The sequence below is a fragment of the Chiloscyllium plagiosum genome, unplaced genomic scaffold, assembly GCF_037043375.1.
Source record: "Chiloscyllium plagiosum isolate Xiang-an unplaced genomic scaffold, Cpla_swu_hap1 HiC_scaffold_24, whole genome shotgun sequence".
Taxonomy (NCBI): domain Eukaryota; kingdom Metazoa; phylum Chordata; class Chondrichthyes; order Orectolobiformes; family Hemiscylliidae; genus Chiloscyllium; species Chiloscyllium plagiosum.
Genome location: NW_028270162.1, coordinates 21554395 through 21570988, shown reverse-complemented (window position 1 = coordinate 21570988; position 16594 = coordinate 21554395). Strand labels below are relative to the sequence as shown.

The 16594-nt window shown below is 43.1% G+C and overlaps 1 protein-coding gene across 1 annotated transcript in view; it reads right to left on the bottom strand.

The window, feature by feature from the left end:
* LOC122562603 (uncharacterized) overlaps positions 1–16594 on the bottom strand; it is a 269073-nt gene that overhangs the window by 123520 nt on the left and 128959 nt on the right. The window contains exons 16-17 of the mRNA XM_087999793.1: positions 3482–3562; positions 1153–1239 (exon numbers count right to left, since the gene is read on the bottom strand). Coding sequence (XP_087855919.1) covers positions 1153–1239; positions 3482–3562 — 168 coding nt within the window. The remainder of the gene's footprint in view (positions 1–1152; positions 1240–3481; positions 3563–16594) is intronic.

The window sequence follows — 16594 nt, the reverse complement described above, 5'->3', positions numbered from 1 at the left end:
TGCACCTCCACGCACTCCATGTGGCAAATCAGGAGCTGCAGCTGAACACACTTCCTGCATATGTAGTCACTTCCTATGTTGGAAGTGTCCCTGGTTTCCCACAAATAATAGGAGAAGCATTCCATAAGACTGTGTTCGCCAGCCATTGTGAACCTTATCGACTTAACTACAGACAATAATCCAGGAAATGATTATTCAACCAGACCCCACTCCTCAAATATTTATCCTGCTGCAGCTGCTGCTGTTTATCCCTCAGGTTCGCCCTCCTTCGCTCTGATGCTGCCCGGACTGACTACTTGGAGCAAATTCTATATACTCATCTGTCAACCTTTTTTCCTGACTGTAAGGAATCAGATTATCTCAACGTTTCTCATAACTCATCTCTTTTAGAGCAATATCTTGCAACTTTACAGTAGACTATTAAGGAAAGTTAAAATTATCTTTTGTGCACTTGCTCAAATAAAGGATTCAAAGCTGATTCTATACACAATTATGCTGATACATAAAGGAACGTTTTTCCAATTATGTGGTTGTCGCGATGCCAAAATTTATTGTCCATTCCGAATTGGCCTAATAAGGTAGTAATGGGCCATCTTTTTAAGTATTGCAATCCACATATTATTTTAATAAAAGAGAAAGACTTGTTAAAGCATTCCGGAGGGTGTTTGGAAGCCATCTACAGATGTATGCCTCTGGAAACATATTTGAACCAGATCAGGTCATGAATAGCAGGTTTTATTTCCTAAATTACATCAATAAGTAATTTGAATTTTAAAACCAACAGCTCATGGTTACTTTTTTTAAATTTCCAGATTTGTTTAAACTTAATTCAATTTAAATTGCCACTATACAACTTTAAACTTTTGCGCATTGGAATATTGCTTTAGCAAAACAACCATGCCAATCACAAACTCTATTCAGTTGAGTCGGTGACAAGATGTTTCATTATTTTTCCAATTTTTTAGTTTATTCTAAAAGAGTACAAAGATAAATAAAATAATTTAAACCTTCAGCATTGGCATATAATATTCACATTTATGGCAATTAAAGTTCATGTTTTGCCAAACAATCCTACCACTTTTCATTAAGAACATCTGATCACATAATTAATCCATTTAATAGATTTTAAAAATAATAGTAATTAATATTTACCTGAATCAGTGAGCTGAGATTCTAATCTTTGTCGTTGAATTTTGTTTTCCGATGACACATCAGGTTCTTCTTTAACAGCTTGTTTAGCTGAAATATAAGAGCACTGTAAATAAAATTACCTTAAAAGCGAATGCCTCCTGCCTTAAAATACAAATGTATCATTGTTTTGTCATTTTCTTCTTAAACACTTGCCAGTGTCCTTGCAGACTTTCTGGCAGTTTGTTCTACTATATTTAAATATAGTCAAGAGTTTGTGGCTGACCACGGCTCCTGGTACATGTCAGACGTCACATGATACTAGGTTATTGTCCCACAGGTTTATTTGAAATCACAAGCTTCCAGAGCACTGCTCCTTCGTAAAGTGGAGGGAAGCACACAGGCATAGAAATGATAGGTGGAGAGATAATTGCAAGATAATTCCAGATCATTAAGATTGTGAAAAAAATAGTACAAATGGTGTGAGTGGAATGTCGACAGGGCAAGTGTTCATAACTATCAAACAGTGTGAATAAAGTATTAACAGCTGAATAGCAAGTGAAGGGATGACCTGCGATCCTATTAATTAAGGCAGAGAGATAATTATAAAAAAGTCAAAGATAAAATGGTGCTAATGACAAACCAAATGGCTGGAATAACATGGGGATGGTCTCAACAGTGATCTTGGACACATGTTGCGCCACATGGAACCCCATACTATTCTGTGTTTGCAAGATCTTTGTTACTGTTCTGTTATGACACCTTTACCTTGATAACTTATTATTATTTCTCTACCTTTATTAGTTTGTACAGTTTTGGATTACTTGTTACTTTGGTTAGAATAACATAATAAGCATAAGAGTTGCACAATGAGAGTCTAACCAAAGTAACAAGTAATCCAAAACTGTACAAACTAATTAAGGAAGCGAGATAATAAGTAGGTGAAGCTTCCTCAGTAAATGTTTCTAATACTAAGAAAGATAATTTTTTGAACAGTAAAGGAATTAAGGATTATGATGAGAGAGTGGATAGTGGAGCTGAGGCCACAAACTGATCAGTCATGATCTTATTAAATGGCGGAGCAGGCTTGAGAGGCCAGATGGCATGTTCCTGCTCCTAGTTCTTCTGTTCTTCTATAATGAAGAGAAAATGAGGTCTGCAGATGCTGGAGATCAGAGATGGAAATGTGTTGCTGGAGAAGCGCAGCAGGTCAGGCAGCATCTAGGGAACAGGAGAATCGACGTTTCGGGCATTAGCCCTTCTTCAGGAATGAGGAAAGAATAATAAATATTCTTCTATAATAACAAGTTATCAAGATGAAGGTGTCAAAACAGAACAGTAAGGAAGATCTTGCAAACACTGAACTGTACAGTGGGGTTACATATAGCATGACATGAATCCAAGATCACGGTTGAGGCCATCCTTATGTTATTCCAACTATTTGGTTTGTCTCTAGTACCACCTTATCTTTGATTTCTTGTAATTATCTCTCTGCCTTATATGTCCCTATATTTGAACCAAAAGGTTTGGGTTTTTTCTTGCTTCAGCTGTAATGGGCACAGAATGGGTCATAACACATCTATCTAAGTTAAAAAATAAGTAACCCTTTGAAAAAAGAAACAAGCTGATAAAAACTGTTTTTAGGCTCTTGTAGTACAGTGGTAATGTCCCTACCTCTGGCCCATAGGCCTGGGTTAAAGTCCCACCTGCTCCAGAAGTGTGTCAGAATATGGCTGCTTGGGTTGATTAAAACTATCAATAAAGAGAATATGTTAGAGATAGGAGGGCTAAGAAGATGAGGCATACTGCAGATCCTCAAGGGGCTCAGGACATTCCTCTTCTGAAACCCTACCAGGATCTACAGTGACATGATGAGAGCCGATGAAACCTCTCACTCAATCCTTGAGGTTTCCTAAAATATGCCACCATACCTCCAACAGAAATAAATGAGTGGATTCCACAAATAATGTGTCATGGTAATTGTGCCTAATCAGCACTTTGTTAATGCAAGTGTCTCTGTTCTGGTATTTCTATGCAATTTAAGACACACAATCAGGACTAAAACTCTGGGCTGACACCAGGCTTTTCATTAGCACAGGATCTATTTACACCTGATCATTCTCGTTTTCCAAAATTCCACTGATTATTAAAACATACTAGACTGAGAATGAGAGGTGATAATGTGAAGAAAACAGAAAACTAAGGAGCCAGTAATGTCAAGCTTCAAACTCTAAAATATTAAATTATAAATGCAAAATTAAACAATATATTTAATAATTATTTGAGAGTACACAATAATTTCTTTATGCAGAAATGTAATAACCTGTTTGCCAAAGCAACATATCAATCTTACTTGGTTTACAATGTCGTTTTGATTCTGTTTGTGTTCCAATACTGCACAGCAATTTTACACCTCCATAAACAGTTTCAATATCTGAAATACAACATCAACAATACTTAGAAACAATGTAAAAAAACTTGAAAGACTGTCGAACATATCTTTTCAGTTCCACTGACAACATTTCATGATCTTTTAATTGTGACCTTGCCTCTACCTAATTACAGCAAAAAAACTCAAGCAGTCAGCCACAAAAAAAATGAAAATTTGATCTGTTAAAATACATCTTTCTGAATCCTGACTACAACTTCTTATTTTTTGAACATCTTCTACTTCTTTTTCTTCTAGAGTTTTTTCGACTTTGCATCAGAATATATTACAGATATTTATCACACCCTATGAAATATTTTTAGAAGTGGTTTTAAGTTTACTTTTCATAGATGTTTATTTACATTCACTCATTCCTTTTACATTAATTTGACTTTAAGTCATGGGCACTTTAGTCTTTTTTTGCTTCTTTAACACTATATATGCAGAATCTTTCCTCACTGCTCTACACTTTGGACCAACTTCATTCACTTACCTTTTAACCTTTACAGCAAAACAATACCAACTTATTTTTATGTAGAGCCTTGAATGTAATAAAAGTGCCAAGGTCTTCATAGGAGCAATACAAAGTGATGTTTGACACCAAAAACCATACGCTGATAAGAAATCAGACCTCTAAATGTTTAGTCATATGTTTTAAGGAAAATTTTTAATACGTTTTATGGAATATTTTAAAATTGGGAAGTAAGGTAGAGAGGTGTAGGGAGGGTTAGGGAATGTGAAAGACAAGCAAGAAGTAATAGTTGAATTTAGAGGTAACAAGAACATGCATGAGTCTTTCAGCAACAGTTTAACTGAGACAAGAGTGAAGTTGAGTGACACTACAGACATTGAAATAAGAGGTCTTAATGATGCCATAAACATGAAGTCAGAAGATCATCTCAGGATTAAACATGATAAGTTTAGTGTGGGATGTTCCCTTTCCTTTAAGTGTCAGAGAAAGTGGCAGGAAGGGCAAGTAATCAAGTCAGTCAGAACCGGGGAGGTACCTGCCCTAATCCCACCACTTAAGCAATTAAATTCTGGCTGAAAAGGTTAACCTTACTGACATGCCACCAATTGGGAGCTATTAGGGTATTAGGGTACAAATAGGGAGAGGGTGGAGTGAGGGTCTGGTCACTGAAAGCCATCCCTTGCTATAGCCTCCAACCTTGAAGCTTTTCTCAACACAACTCTTATCTTGCCACATCCAAGAGGGTGGGTGGAATGTTCAATCTAAAAGACCTACACTTGGCCTAAAGCATGGAAAATCCTGACTTTAATCTCCGATTTTTGATAGGAAAATGAAGTACTAAGTAGGTAGAAAGCATTTTGAAGAGAGGCCTGTAAACATTGAAGGAAATTTCTGCTCACGCCGTACTGGATGTTGGTTAAGCTGTCTGATAATTTAGTACCACTGAAGCGTTGAGAGAGATAGTGATGCCATGCCACAAGAGAGATGGTGTTGCTTGTGAAAGCTGACACTTTTTTTGATAATGTTGTCAAGCGATAGAACGTAGATAAGTACCAGGATGAAATGAAGGTTACATCCTTAAGGGAAAGCAGAAATAATTTTAAAAAAGTAACCTGTTCAGAGATGTTACTACTAACCTCTAGACCAGCTGGGATTTGAACCCAGACCTCCTGGCTTAGAGGCATTGACACTACCAGTGTACCACAAGAGCCCAAAACAGAACTAAAACTGCAAGAGCAGAAGGAAAAAATGATTGCTATTGTTTTTTGCCACAATTAGATCAAAATGGGAACAGGACTGAGCAGTCTTATCTATCTGTTTGATAACGGAGAGATTAGGACTTTTAGAGTGCAGTGGTACTGTCCCTACCTCTGAGTCCAGGAGGCCTGGATTCAAGTGCTTACCTGCTCTAGAAGTGTGTAATAACATTTCTGATCAGGATGTTTAAAAGTACCGAAGTGGAGAGATACTGGAGGATTATAATGTGGTCAATCATCAGAGGTGGCTGACAGCTTAAGAATGATAAAGGCAGAAGGTTTAAATTTGCCACGGCCACATTGGGTGTTATTTGTGTCTTTGATAAGAACTGGGTCAGTATTGGGCTGGTACAAAAACTGATTGGTGGAATTTAAATATGGAGCTCTGAGAAAGATGGGAATAGATTCTGGCAGTGACAACAATTTCAAGGATTTCGGAAAGGAAAGGGAAGTTGGAATGATCGTAAATTCAACTGGAAACAACAACTACTAGAGATCACAGTGAGTCAGGCCGCAACCATGGACAGACACCAAGCTAATGTTTCAAAATCTAGATGATTCTACATCAGAACTAACATGAAATGTGGAGGGGTCAGCATTTATGCTATAGTTGGGGATTTGGAATGGTGGAGTGTTGGGGAGAAAGGTTATTGATAGTTCAGATTAAGTGATCAAAATGTGTGAGTGTCAAAACAATGGTGTGTCTAACTATCAAGGTTGAAAGAACAGACAATCCCACCAGAGTGGGGGGAGGGGAGAGAGGACATGGTGACAGAGAATGTAACAAGTTAAGCTCAAAGGAAGGGAAGGGGTGGGAATTGGTTCACAATTTAAAGGTGTGGAATTCAATACAGTTGTTCTGATATAATGCGATAGCTACATTTTTGTGCAATCTCGCGCTATAAAAACATCATGCAATAGCCATGCCATTAAAACTAATGGGGCCGGGATTGCATTATAGCCAATACAGGTAAGGAAAGTGCACTTTCTACAAATAACGGTCTGAATTCTTCAATCGCATTAGAGCCAATTCTCATTGAATTATTGAGTTATAGCAGAACCAACTACATTAAGTTTAGAAGGTTGTAAAGGAAATTCAATGGGTTTTTTTAAGGACAATGATGATGATAGCAGATTTAAAGGAGACAGGGACAACACTTGAACACAGAGAATGGTTTACAATGTTGGCCAACCCGGGAACCAGCAGGAGAAGTTATGTGATCAGCAATTTGGTAGGAATGGAATCAAGGGTATAGGTGATGACTCTTGAGCTCAGAGAGACCATGAAGAGAAAAAGGAAACTGAAAAAATTGATTGCATTGCTTAGCAGGGGGAGTAATAAACTAAGTTTAGCTGAGTAACAAATGTAAGGGAAGAAAATAGCAGAAATAGCTGGAGGGTTCACTTTGATCTTAGTGACAAGAAATCCATGAGTTTGTTTCATATGTTGTTGAAGGTGAGGATGAACGGGATGGGGAGAGGAACTTTAAAATATTTGCATAGACTAAACAATCTGGATTAGTGGTGCTGGAAGAGCACAGCAGTTCAGGCAGCATCCGAGGAGCAGTAAAATCGCGTTTTGGGCAAAAGCCCTTCATCAGGAATAAAGGCAGAGAACCTGAAGGGTGGAGAGATAAGCTAGAGGAAGGTGGGGGTGGGGAGAAAGTAGCATAGAGTACAATAGGTGAGTGGGGGACAGGATGAAGGTTCCGGATCAGTGGTGCTGGAAGAGCACAGCAATTCAGGCAGCATCCGAAGACAGGCAAAATCGACGTTTCGGGCAAAAGCCCTTCATCAGGAATAAAATAGGTCAGGGAGGAGGGTGGAGTGGATAGGTGGAAAAGATTCAAAAACACCAGCAACGGTTCTCCTTCAAGATCCTCCACTCCACGCTTTCAGCAATGCGCCGGCACCTAACCTCTCTACAGTCAGCCCTGCCTCAGCTGAGGGCCAGACTTTCTCAGAATTGCAAAGGACCCACTCTGTACTATATCCTCAGGAGAATTCATACTCTCAACAAACAGTATATCAACTCCATCTCAAACATCAAAAACTGTAAGGACAACAAACTTTTATCTACCCACCTCCATAACCAGCACTCCTCAAACATTCCAGAAGATTCCCCCGGCCTCTGGAACTGCTCGGACGCCATTAGCCATGCGGCTGGTGCAGCTGCCACCCCCACGCTGATTGATGATGTCACTTCCGCCTCCATCATGGCCACTCCCACAGCCACTTCCACCCCTCACAATTCCTCATGCATCACGTGACATCACTTCCACCCCTCACATCATCGCTGATGTCACACGTTCAGTGACTTCCACCACCCCTACTGCCATGTCTGCCACCACTTCTGCCCCCACCAACGCCACTCACCTGCATTCTGCTGACACGCGCCCCCACAGATCCCACTGTCACCATTCCCAGCCCCCAGAACCCTGAGTGGAACACCACTCCTGCTCATGACTCCACCCCCATTCCCCCCACCATCACACCCACTCCAGTTACCGGCTCCACCCCCACTCCCAGCTCCACATCCACACCAGATCCCAGCTCCCAGCCTGCCAAGTTTTCACCATCCCTCCAGACCTCCCCCTCACTGAGGACGAACGATCAGTCCTCAGCAAAGGACTCACCTTCATCCCCCTCTGTCCACGCATCAATGAATTTAATACATGCCGTGACGTCGAACACTTCTTCCACCGCCTCCATCTCCAAGCTTACTTTTACAATCAGGACTCCCGCCCACCTTCCAAGGACCCCTTCGCCCACCTCCAACACACTGCATCCACCTGGACACCCCGCGCTGGCCTATTACCTGCCCTCGAACTCTCCATTTCCAATTGCCGCTGGGACATTAACTGCCTCAACCTGTCTACCCCTCTCCCCCACTCCAACCTCTCACCCTCACAACGTGCAGCCCTCCAATCCCACTGCTCCAATCCTGACCTCACCATCAAGCCAGCAGATAAAGTGGGCGCAGTGGTAGTCTGGTGCACTGACCTCTACACCGCTGAAGCCAAACGCCAATTCGAGGACACCTCTTCCTACCGCCCCTCAACCATGACCCCACCCCCCTATCACCAAACCATCATCTCCCAGACCATACAGAATCTCATCACCTCAGGAGATCTCCCACCCACAGCTTTCAACCTCATAGTCCGGGAACCCCGCGCTGCCCGGTTCTACCTCCTTCCCAAGATCCAAATGCCTGACCACCCTGGCCGACCCATTGTCTCAGCATGCTTCTGCCCCACTCAACTCATTTCTACCTACCTCGACACTGTCCTATCCCCCCTGGTCCAGGAACTCCCCATATACATTCGAGACACCACCCACGCCCTCCACCTCCTCCAAGACTTCCGTTTCCTTGCCCCCCAACGCCTCATCTTCACCATGGATACCCAATCCCTCTACACCTTCATCCGCCATGACCAGGGCCTCCAAGCCCTCCGTTTTTTTCCTCTCCCGACGTCCCCAACAGTACCCTTTCACCAACACTCTCATTCGTTTGGCCGAACTGGTCCTCACCCTTAACAATTTCTCCTTCGAATCCTCCCATTTCCTCCAGACCAAAGGGGTAGCCATGGGCACACGTATGGGCCCCAGCTATGCCTGTCTCTTTGTTGGCTACGTAGAACAGTTGATCTTCCGTAATTACACCAGCACCACTCCCCACCTCTTCCACTGCTACATTGATGACTGCATTGGCGCCAACTCGTGCTCCCGCGAGGAGGTTGAGCAATTCATCAACTTCACCAACACATTCCACCCTGACCTTAAATTTACCTGGACCATCTCTGACACCTGCCTCCCCTTCCTGGACCTCTCCATCTCCATTAATGACGATCGACTTGACACTGACATTTTTTACAAACCCACCGACTCCCACAGCTACCTGGATTACGCCTCTTCCCACCCTACCTCTTGCAAAAATGCCATCCTGTATTCCCAATTCCTCCGCCTCTGCCATATCTGCTCCCAGGAGGACCAGTTTCACCACAGAACACACTAGATGGTCTTCTTTAGAGACTGCAATTTCCCTTCCCACGTGGTTAAAGATGCCCTCCAATGCATCTCATCCACATTCCGCACCTCCGCCCTCAGACCCCCCCCTCCAACCGTAACAAGGACAGAACGCCCCTGGTGCTCACCTTCCACCCTACCAACCTTCGCATAAACCAAATCATCCGCCGACATTTCTGCCACCTCCAAAAAGACCCCACCACCAGAGATATATTTCCCTCCCCACCCCTTTCCGCCTTCCGCAAAGACCGTTCCCTCCGTGACTACCTGGTCAGGTCCACGCCCCCCTACAACCCACCCTCTCATCCTGGCACCTTCCCCTGCCACTGCAGGAATTGCAAAACCTGCGCCCACACCTCCTCCCTCACCTCCATCCAAGGCCCTAAAGGAGCCTTCCACATCCATCAAAGTTTTACCTGCACATCCACCAATATCATTTATTGCATCCGTTGCTCCCGATGCGGTCTCCACTACATTGGGGAGACTGGACGCCTCCTAGCAGAGCGCTTTAGAGAACATCTCTGGGACACCCGCACCAATCAACCACACCGCCCTGTGGCCCAACATTTCAACTCCCCCTCCCACTCTGCCAAGGAAATGGAGGTCCTGGGCCTCCTTCACTGCCGCTCCCTCACCACTAGACGCCTGGAGGAAGAACGCCTCATCTTCCGCCTTGGAACACTTCAACCACAGGGCATCAATGTGGACTTCAACAGTTTCCTTATTTCCCCTTCCACCACCTCACCCTAGTTCCAAACTTCCAGCTCAGCACTGTCCCCATGACTTGTCCTACCTGCCTATCTTCTTTTCCACCTATCCACTCCACCCTCCTCCCTGACCTATCACCTTCATCCCCTCCCCCACTCACCTATTGTACTCTATGCTACTTTCTCCCCACCCCCACCCTCCTCTAGGTTATCTCTCCACCCTTCAGGCTCTCTGCCTTTATTCCTGATGAAGGGCTTTTGCCCGAAACGCGATTTTGCTGCTCCTCGGATGCTGCCTGAACTGCTGTGCTCTTCCAGCACCACTAATCCAAAATCTGCAGTCATTGTTTTACCTAAACAATCCTGGTATTCCAGGATCATCCCAGACGAGTGAGCAGTTTCAGCACAGAAGTGCAGGACATGACTATGCTTTAAAGTGGGACTGTTCGGTTTGGCAATGGACATTTAAATTAATTGTCCACCACATTCTTTTATTTCTCCTCTGAGCTAGCCTCTCTAAGGGAATCTCCATGGTGACAGGGTGTGACAGCATAATGTTTTTATTGGAGAATATGATATCAAAGGTGAATATAAAATGCAGTTGACTAGATGAGTAGCTGCAGAAATGTGGTGGTTAACAGAAAGACAAAGAATTTTGAACATGCAAGTTGTCAGTGAATTAGGGGATTGTTTTTCTGTAAATGGAAATAGAAGGAGTTAGGGGTTGAGAGTGGAAGGCGGGTACAGGTGCTAAATGATACAAGGTAGTAGGTAGAAGAGAGGGAGAAGGTAGGGCCGATCAGGGATAGCAGAAGGAACTTGTGTGCAGAGTCTGAGTAGATAGATTAGATTAGATTACTTACAGTGTGGAAACAGGCCTTTTGGCCCAACAAGTCCACACTGACCCGCCGAAGCGCAACCCACCCAGACCCATTCCCCTACATTTACCCTTTCACCTAACACTACAGGCAATTTAGCATGGCCAATTCACCCTAACCTGCACATTTTTGGAGTGTGGGAGGAAACCGGAGCACCCAGAGAAAACCCACGCAGACACGGGGAGAATGTGCAAACACCGCACAGTCAGTCGCCTGAGACGGGAATTGAACGCAGGTCTCTGGCGCCCAGAGGCAGCAGTGCTAACCACTGTGCCGCCAACAGATGGGAAGCCCTAAGTAACTTTTTTGCTTCGGTTTTCACCAAGGAAAGGGACCTTGTTGTGAATGAAAACTTTGAGGAGCTGGGATACAGTCTTGACCAGATCAGAACTGATGAAGTTGATGTGCTGGAAACCTTGGAAAACATTAAGATTGATAAGTACCCAGGGCCAGACTAGATTTATCCTAGGCTGCTCCTGTAAGCGAGAAAGGAGGTTGCTAAGCTGTTGGCGAGGATATTTGCCTCCTCACTCTCCACGGGAGTCGTACCGGAGGATTGGAAGGAGGTGAATGTTGTTCCTCTTTTCAAGAAGGGTAATAGGGAAATCCCTGGCAATGACAGACCAGTCAGTCTTTCGTCTGCAAAGTTTTGGAAATAATTCTGAAGGATAAGATTTATGACTATTTGGCAAAGCACAGTGTGATTAAAGGCTTTGTGAAGGCAGGTCATGCCTCACAAATCTTATTGAGTTCTTTGAGGAGGTGAAAAGACAGGTCGATGAAGGTCGAGCAGTGGATGTGGTGTATATGGATTTCAACAAGGTATTTGATTAGGTTCCCTATGGTAGGCTCATTCATGAAGTCAGGAAGTATGGAATACAGGGAGATTTGGCTATGGATTCAGAATTGGCTGGCTGACAGAAGGCAGAGTGTGGTTGTTGATGGAAAGTATTCTGCCTGGAGGTCAGTGTTGAGTGGGGTCCCGCAGGGCTCTGTTCTTGGGCCTCTGCTCTTTGTAGCTTTTATAAATGACTTGGATAAGGAGGTTGAGGGGTGGGTTAGTAAATTTGCAGATGACACAAAGGTTGGAGGTGTTGTCGATAGTATAGAGGGCTACTGCAGGCTGCAGCGCGACATAGACAGGTATGCAAAGCTGGGCTGAGAAATGGCAGATGGAGTTAAACCTGGATAAATGTGAAGTTTGGAAGGTCGAACTCAAATGCTGAATATAGGATTAAAGACAGGATTCTTGGCAGTGTGGAGGAACAGAGGGATCTGGGTGTGCAAGTACACAGATCCCTCAAAGTTGCCACCCAAGTGTTCTGTGCTGTAGTTTTCTATATTCTACGTTCTAAGTGTTCAGAGATGGCCTTATCTGTAATAGTGAGACTAGCAATACCACCCAAGGGTTGTCAAGAAAGCATATGGTGTTTTGGCTTTCATTAACAGGAGGATCAAGTTTAAAAGCCTCGAGGTTTTGCTACAGCTCTACAAGTCCCTGGTGAGACCACACTTGGAATATTGTGTCCAGTTCTGGTTGCCTTACTATAGGAAAGATACAGAGGCTTTGGAGAGGATGCAAAGAAGGTTTACCAGGATGCTGCCTGGACTGGAGGGCTTGCCTTATGAAGAAAGGTTGAATAAGCTCAGGCTTTTCTCTCTGGAGAGAAGGAGGAGACCTGATTGAGGTATATAAGATAATGAGTGGAATAGATAGAGTCAATAGCCAGAGACTTTTCCCCAGGGCAGGATTGACTAGTACGAGGACTCATAGTTTGAAGATACTAGGAGGAAGGTATAAAGGAGATGTCACAGGTAGGTTCTTTGCGCAGAGTTGTGAATGCATGGAATGCGTTGCCAGCTGTGGTTGTGGAAGCAGAGTCATTAGGGACATTTAAGCGACTGCTGAACATACACATGGATAGCAGTGTGTTGAGGGGTGCGTACGTTAAGTTATTATATTTTACATTAGGATTAAACCTCGGCACAACATTGTGGGCCAAAGGGCCTGTCCTGTGCTGTACTTTTCTATGTTCTACATTCTAAGTGTTCAGAGATGGCCTTATCTGTAATAGTGAGACTAGCAATACCACTTAAGATGACATGGATAGGTAAGATATGGGTTATGAGTTTAGATAGAGGGAGAGATTTAGTGAAGATGAGAAGAGCGTAGTCTGGGAAAAAGAACATGATGAGTTGAAATTGTTGAACGTGAGAAGTCATTTGAAGCAGAGGAGGAAGGAGGAATGCAGTGAAGGTATCTCAGTGATTTTATTATTGTAATTGCTTTAGCATAAAGGTGAGGGGTGTGAAACAATGTAAAATGCTTAAAGTGGATGAAAGTATCAGACAACTAGGGGATGAGGTCAAAGTGTGATCTGGTGTTAAGAGCTAAACTGCCACCATGGTGGTCTTAAAAAACAAATTAAAATGATGGAGAAACTCAGCAACTCTGGGAGCATTTGTGAAGAGAGAAAAAGAGTGAATGTTTCATATCTAAAATTCTCTTACAGCAGAGAATAGTACAGCATAGGTCCACTATGTCCACAGCAACCACAAAGCTATTCTAAACTAATCCCGTCTTCCTGTACATGGTCTGCATCCCTCTATTCTCTGCCTGTTCATATGTCCATCTGAATGCCTCTTAAGTATTGTTATTACATTTGCTTCTACCACCTCCCCTGGATTGCATTCCAGGCCTCTACCACCCTCTGAGTGAAAGAAACTTGCCTCACACGTTTTCCATAAACTTTCCCCCCTCATCTTAAGCCTATGCCCCCAGTATTTGATATTTCCACCCGAGGAAAAAAACTTCACTATCCACCCTATTCATGGCTCTCATAATTGTATATAGAGTCATAGTGATATACAGCACAGAAACAGACCCTTCGGTCCAACTCATTATGCCGACCAGACATCCTAACCTAATCTAGTTCCATTTGCCAGCACCCAGCCCATATCCCTCCAAACCCTTCCTTTTAATATACCCTTTTAAATGTTGCAACTGTACTAGCCTCCACCACTTCCTCTGGCAGCTCATTCCATACAGATACCACCCTCTGTGTGAAAAGGTTGCCCCTTAGGTCTCGTTTATATCTTTCCTATCTCACCCTAAATCTATGCCCTCTAGTTCTGGACTCCCCCACCCCAGGAAAAAGACTGTCTATTTATTCTATCCACGCCCCTCATAATTTTGTAAACCTCTATAAGGTCACCCCTCAGCCTCCAATGCTCAAGGGAAAACAGCCCTCGCCTTTCATTCTCTCCTTACAGTTCAAATGCTCCAACCCTGGCAAGTTTCTGAACCCTTTCAAGTTACACAACATCCTTCCAACTGCACGCAATATTCCAAAAGTGGTCTAAGCAACACCTTGTACAGCCACAACATGACCTCCCAACTCCTACATTTAAGCAGCATTTAGAAATTCACCTCTGATGCCACAGATTCCAAGGCAATAAGCCATTAGCTAGAAAATTGGATTAACACAGTCAGATCTTTGTTGACTGGTCCAAACCAGTTCTCTTTCTGTGGGGTAAACAACTATGACTCTATATCTGTGCTGGCTCTTTTACAGAGCAATTACACTTAATCCCACATCCTCAGTAGTTTGCTAACAGTCCTGTTATTTCTTCAATTCCTTTAACAATTCCTTCAAAATTATTTGTAAAATCAGCTTCCTTAAGTATGAAATCACTTATTATTTATGGTGTACAACAACGATTTTGACAAATGTAAAGGACATGATTAAAGAATTTGCAGATGCAACAAAAATGTATTGGTGCCTCTTCTCGCAGATTACCCCACAGCTTCCGACACTCTTGCAAAGACAACCCAAGTTTGTCCAACCTTTCCTTATAGCTAATGCAGTACAATCCAGGCAACATCCTGATCGACAAAAAACCGAAAGAACTGCGGATGTTGGAAATCAAACACAAACAGAAAATGCTGGAAAAACTCAGCAGGTCTGGCAGCATCTGTGTAGAGAAATTAGAATTAATGTTTCAGGTCCAGTGATCTTTCTTCAGAACTGGTCACTGGACCCGAAGCGTTAATTCTAATTTCCTTCACGAGATGCTGCCAGAGTTTATCCAGCATTTTCTGTTTTTGTAACATCCTGGTAAATCTCTTTTGGACCCTCTACAAAACCTCCACAATTTTCCTACAGTGTAGCAAGCAGAACTGCACACAATATTCCAATGTTTTACACAACTGCAACATGACTTGTTAATTTTAATGCTTAATGCCCCAACTGATGAATCCAAGCATTCCACATGCCTTCTGTACCACCTTATTCACTTGTTTTGCCACTTTCAGGGAGCTATGTACTTGCACCCAAGATCCTTCTGCATGTCAATGCTCCTAAAGGTCCTAGGTTAAAAATCACACAACACCAGGTTATAGTCCAACAGGTTTAATTGGAAGCACACTAGCTTTCGGAGCGACGTTCCTTCATCAGATGATTGTGGAGGGCTCGATCGTAACACAGAATTTATAGCAAAAATTTGCAGTGTGATGTAACTGAAATTATACATTGAAGAATTGATTGTCTGTTAAGCCTTTCATCTGTTAGAATACAGTGATAGTTTCACTTCTTTCATGTGTAAAGCACAAAACCCTTTTTCTTAAAGTTGCATTCTCGGGTTAGCTGTTAACAATGGTGATAGCTAGACAATATGTTGAAGGTGTTCTCTGTCTATGACCTGATGTTTAGATTGACTCCAATCTAAAAAGTGAAATAACAGAGAATGGGTGAATGGAACAGGTGATGAGGGTGCCCAGAGCAAGAGACAAAGGGAATGATAAGTGCTAATCACGGTAAAGGAGGGATTGGTATGTAATGTAGATATAAATGTTAGCTGTGAAAAGGAGTTCGCTTTGCTGAGAGTAAAGCCAACATGACACTGACAAGAGAAAGCTGAGATTTGGAGGTGCCAGTGTTGGACTGGGATGTACACAGTTAAAAATCAATCAGAATGGAGGATTGTCATCAAAATGGATGACAGAAGTCATGCTCTGAATTTGTTAAACTCAATGTTAAGTCTGAGAGGCTATAGGGTGCCTTGCGGAAAATGAGGTGCTGTTCTTCTCGCTTCTGTTGAACTCACTGGAAAACTGAAGGCAGTACAAGAATGGAAATGTTAATATGGGTCCAATGTAGTTTATTAAAATGGCAAGTAATTGCAATGTTCTATGGCCAAAGCAAAGATATTCTGCAAAGTGGTCACCTAGTCTGCATTTGGTACTGCCAATGTAAAGGAGATTGCATTGTGAGCAGCAAATACAGTAGACGAGATTGAAAGAAGTGCAAATAAAATGCTTCACTTGGAAGGTGTTTTTGGTGCCTTGGAAAGTGAGGAAGGATGAGATGAAAGAGCAAATCTTACACCTTTGGTAACTGCATGGGAAGGTGCCATGGGTATGGTGAGAAAGTGTTGGACATGATGAAGGAATGGGCCAGGAAATCATGGAGGGCACAATGCCTGTGGAATGCTGACAATAGAAGTGGGGAGAGGAAGGTGTGTTTGGTGATGGATTTCTGCTGGAGGTGGTGGAAGTGGCAGGGATTCATCCTTTGATTGTGGACATTGGAGGGATAGTAAAGTGCCGGTAAGGGCAGCCCTGTCATTGTTCCAGAGGTGAAAGATGAGGTGAGGGCAGAAGTGCCGGAAGATATTTGGACATGGCTAAGGGCTCTGTC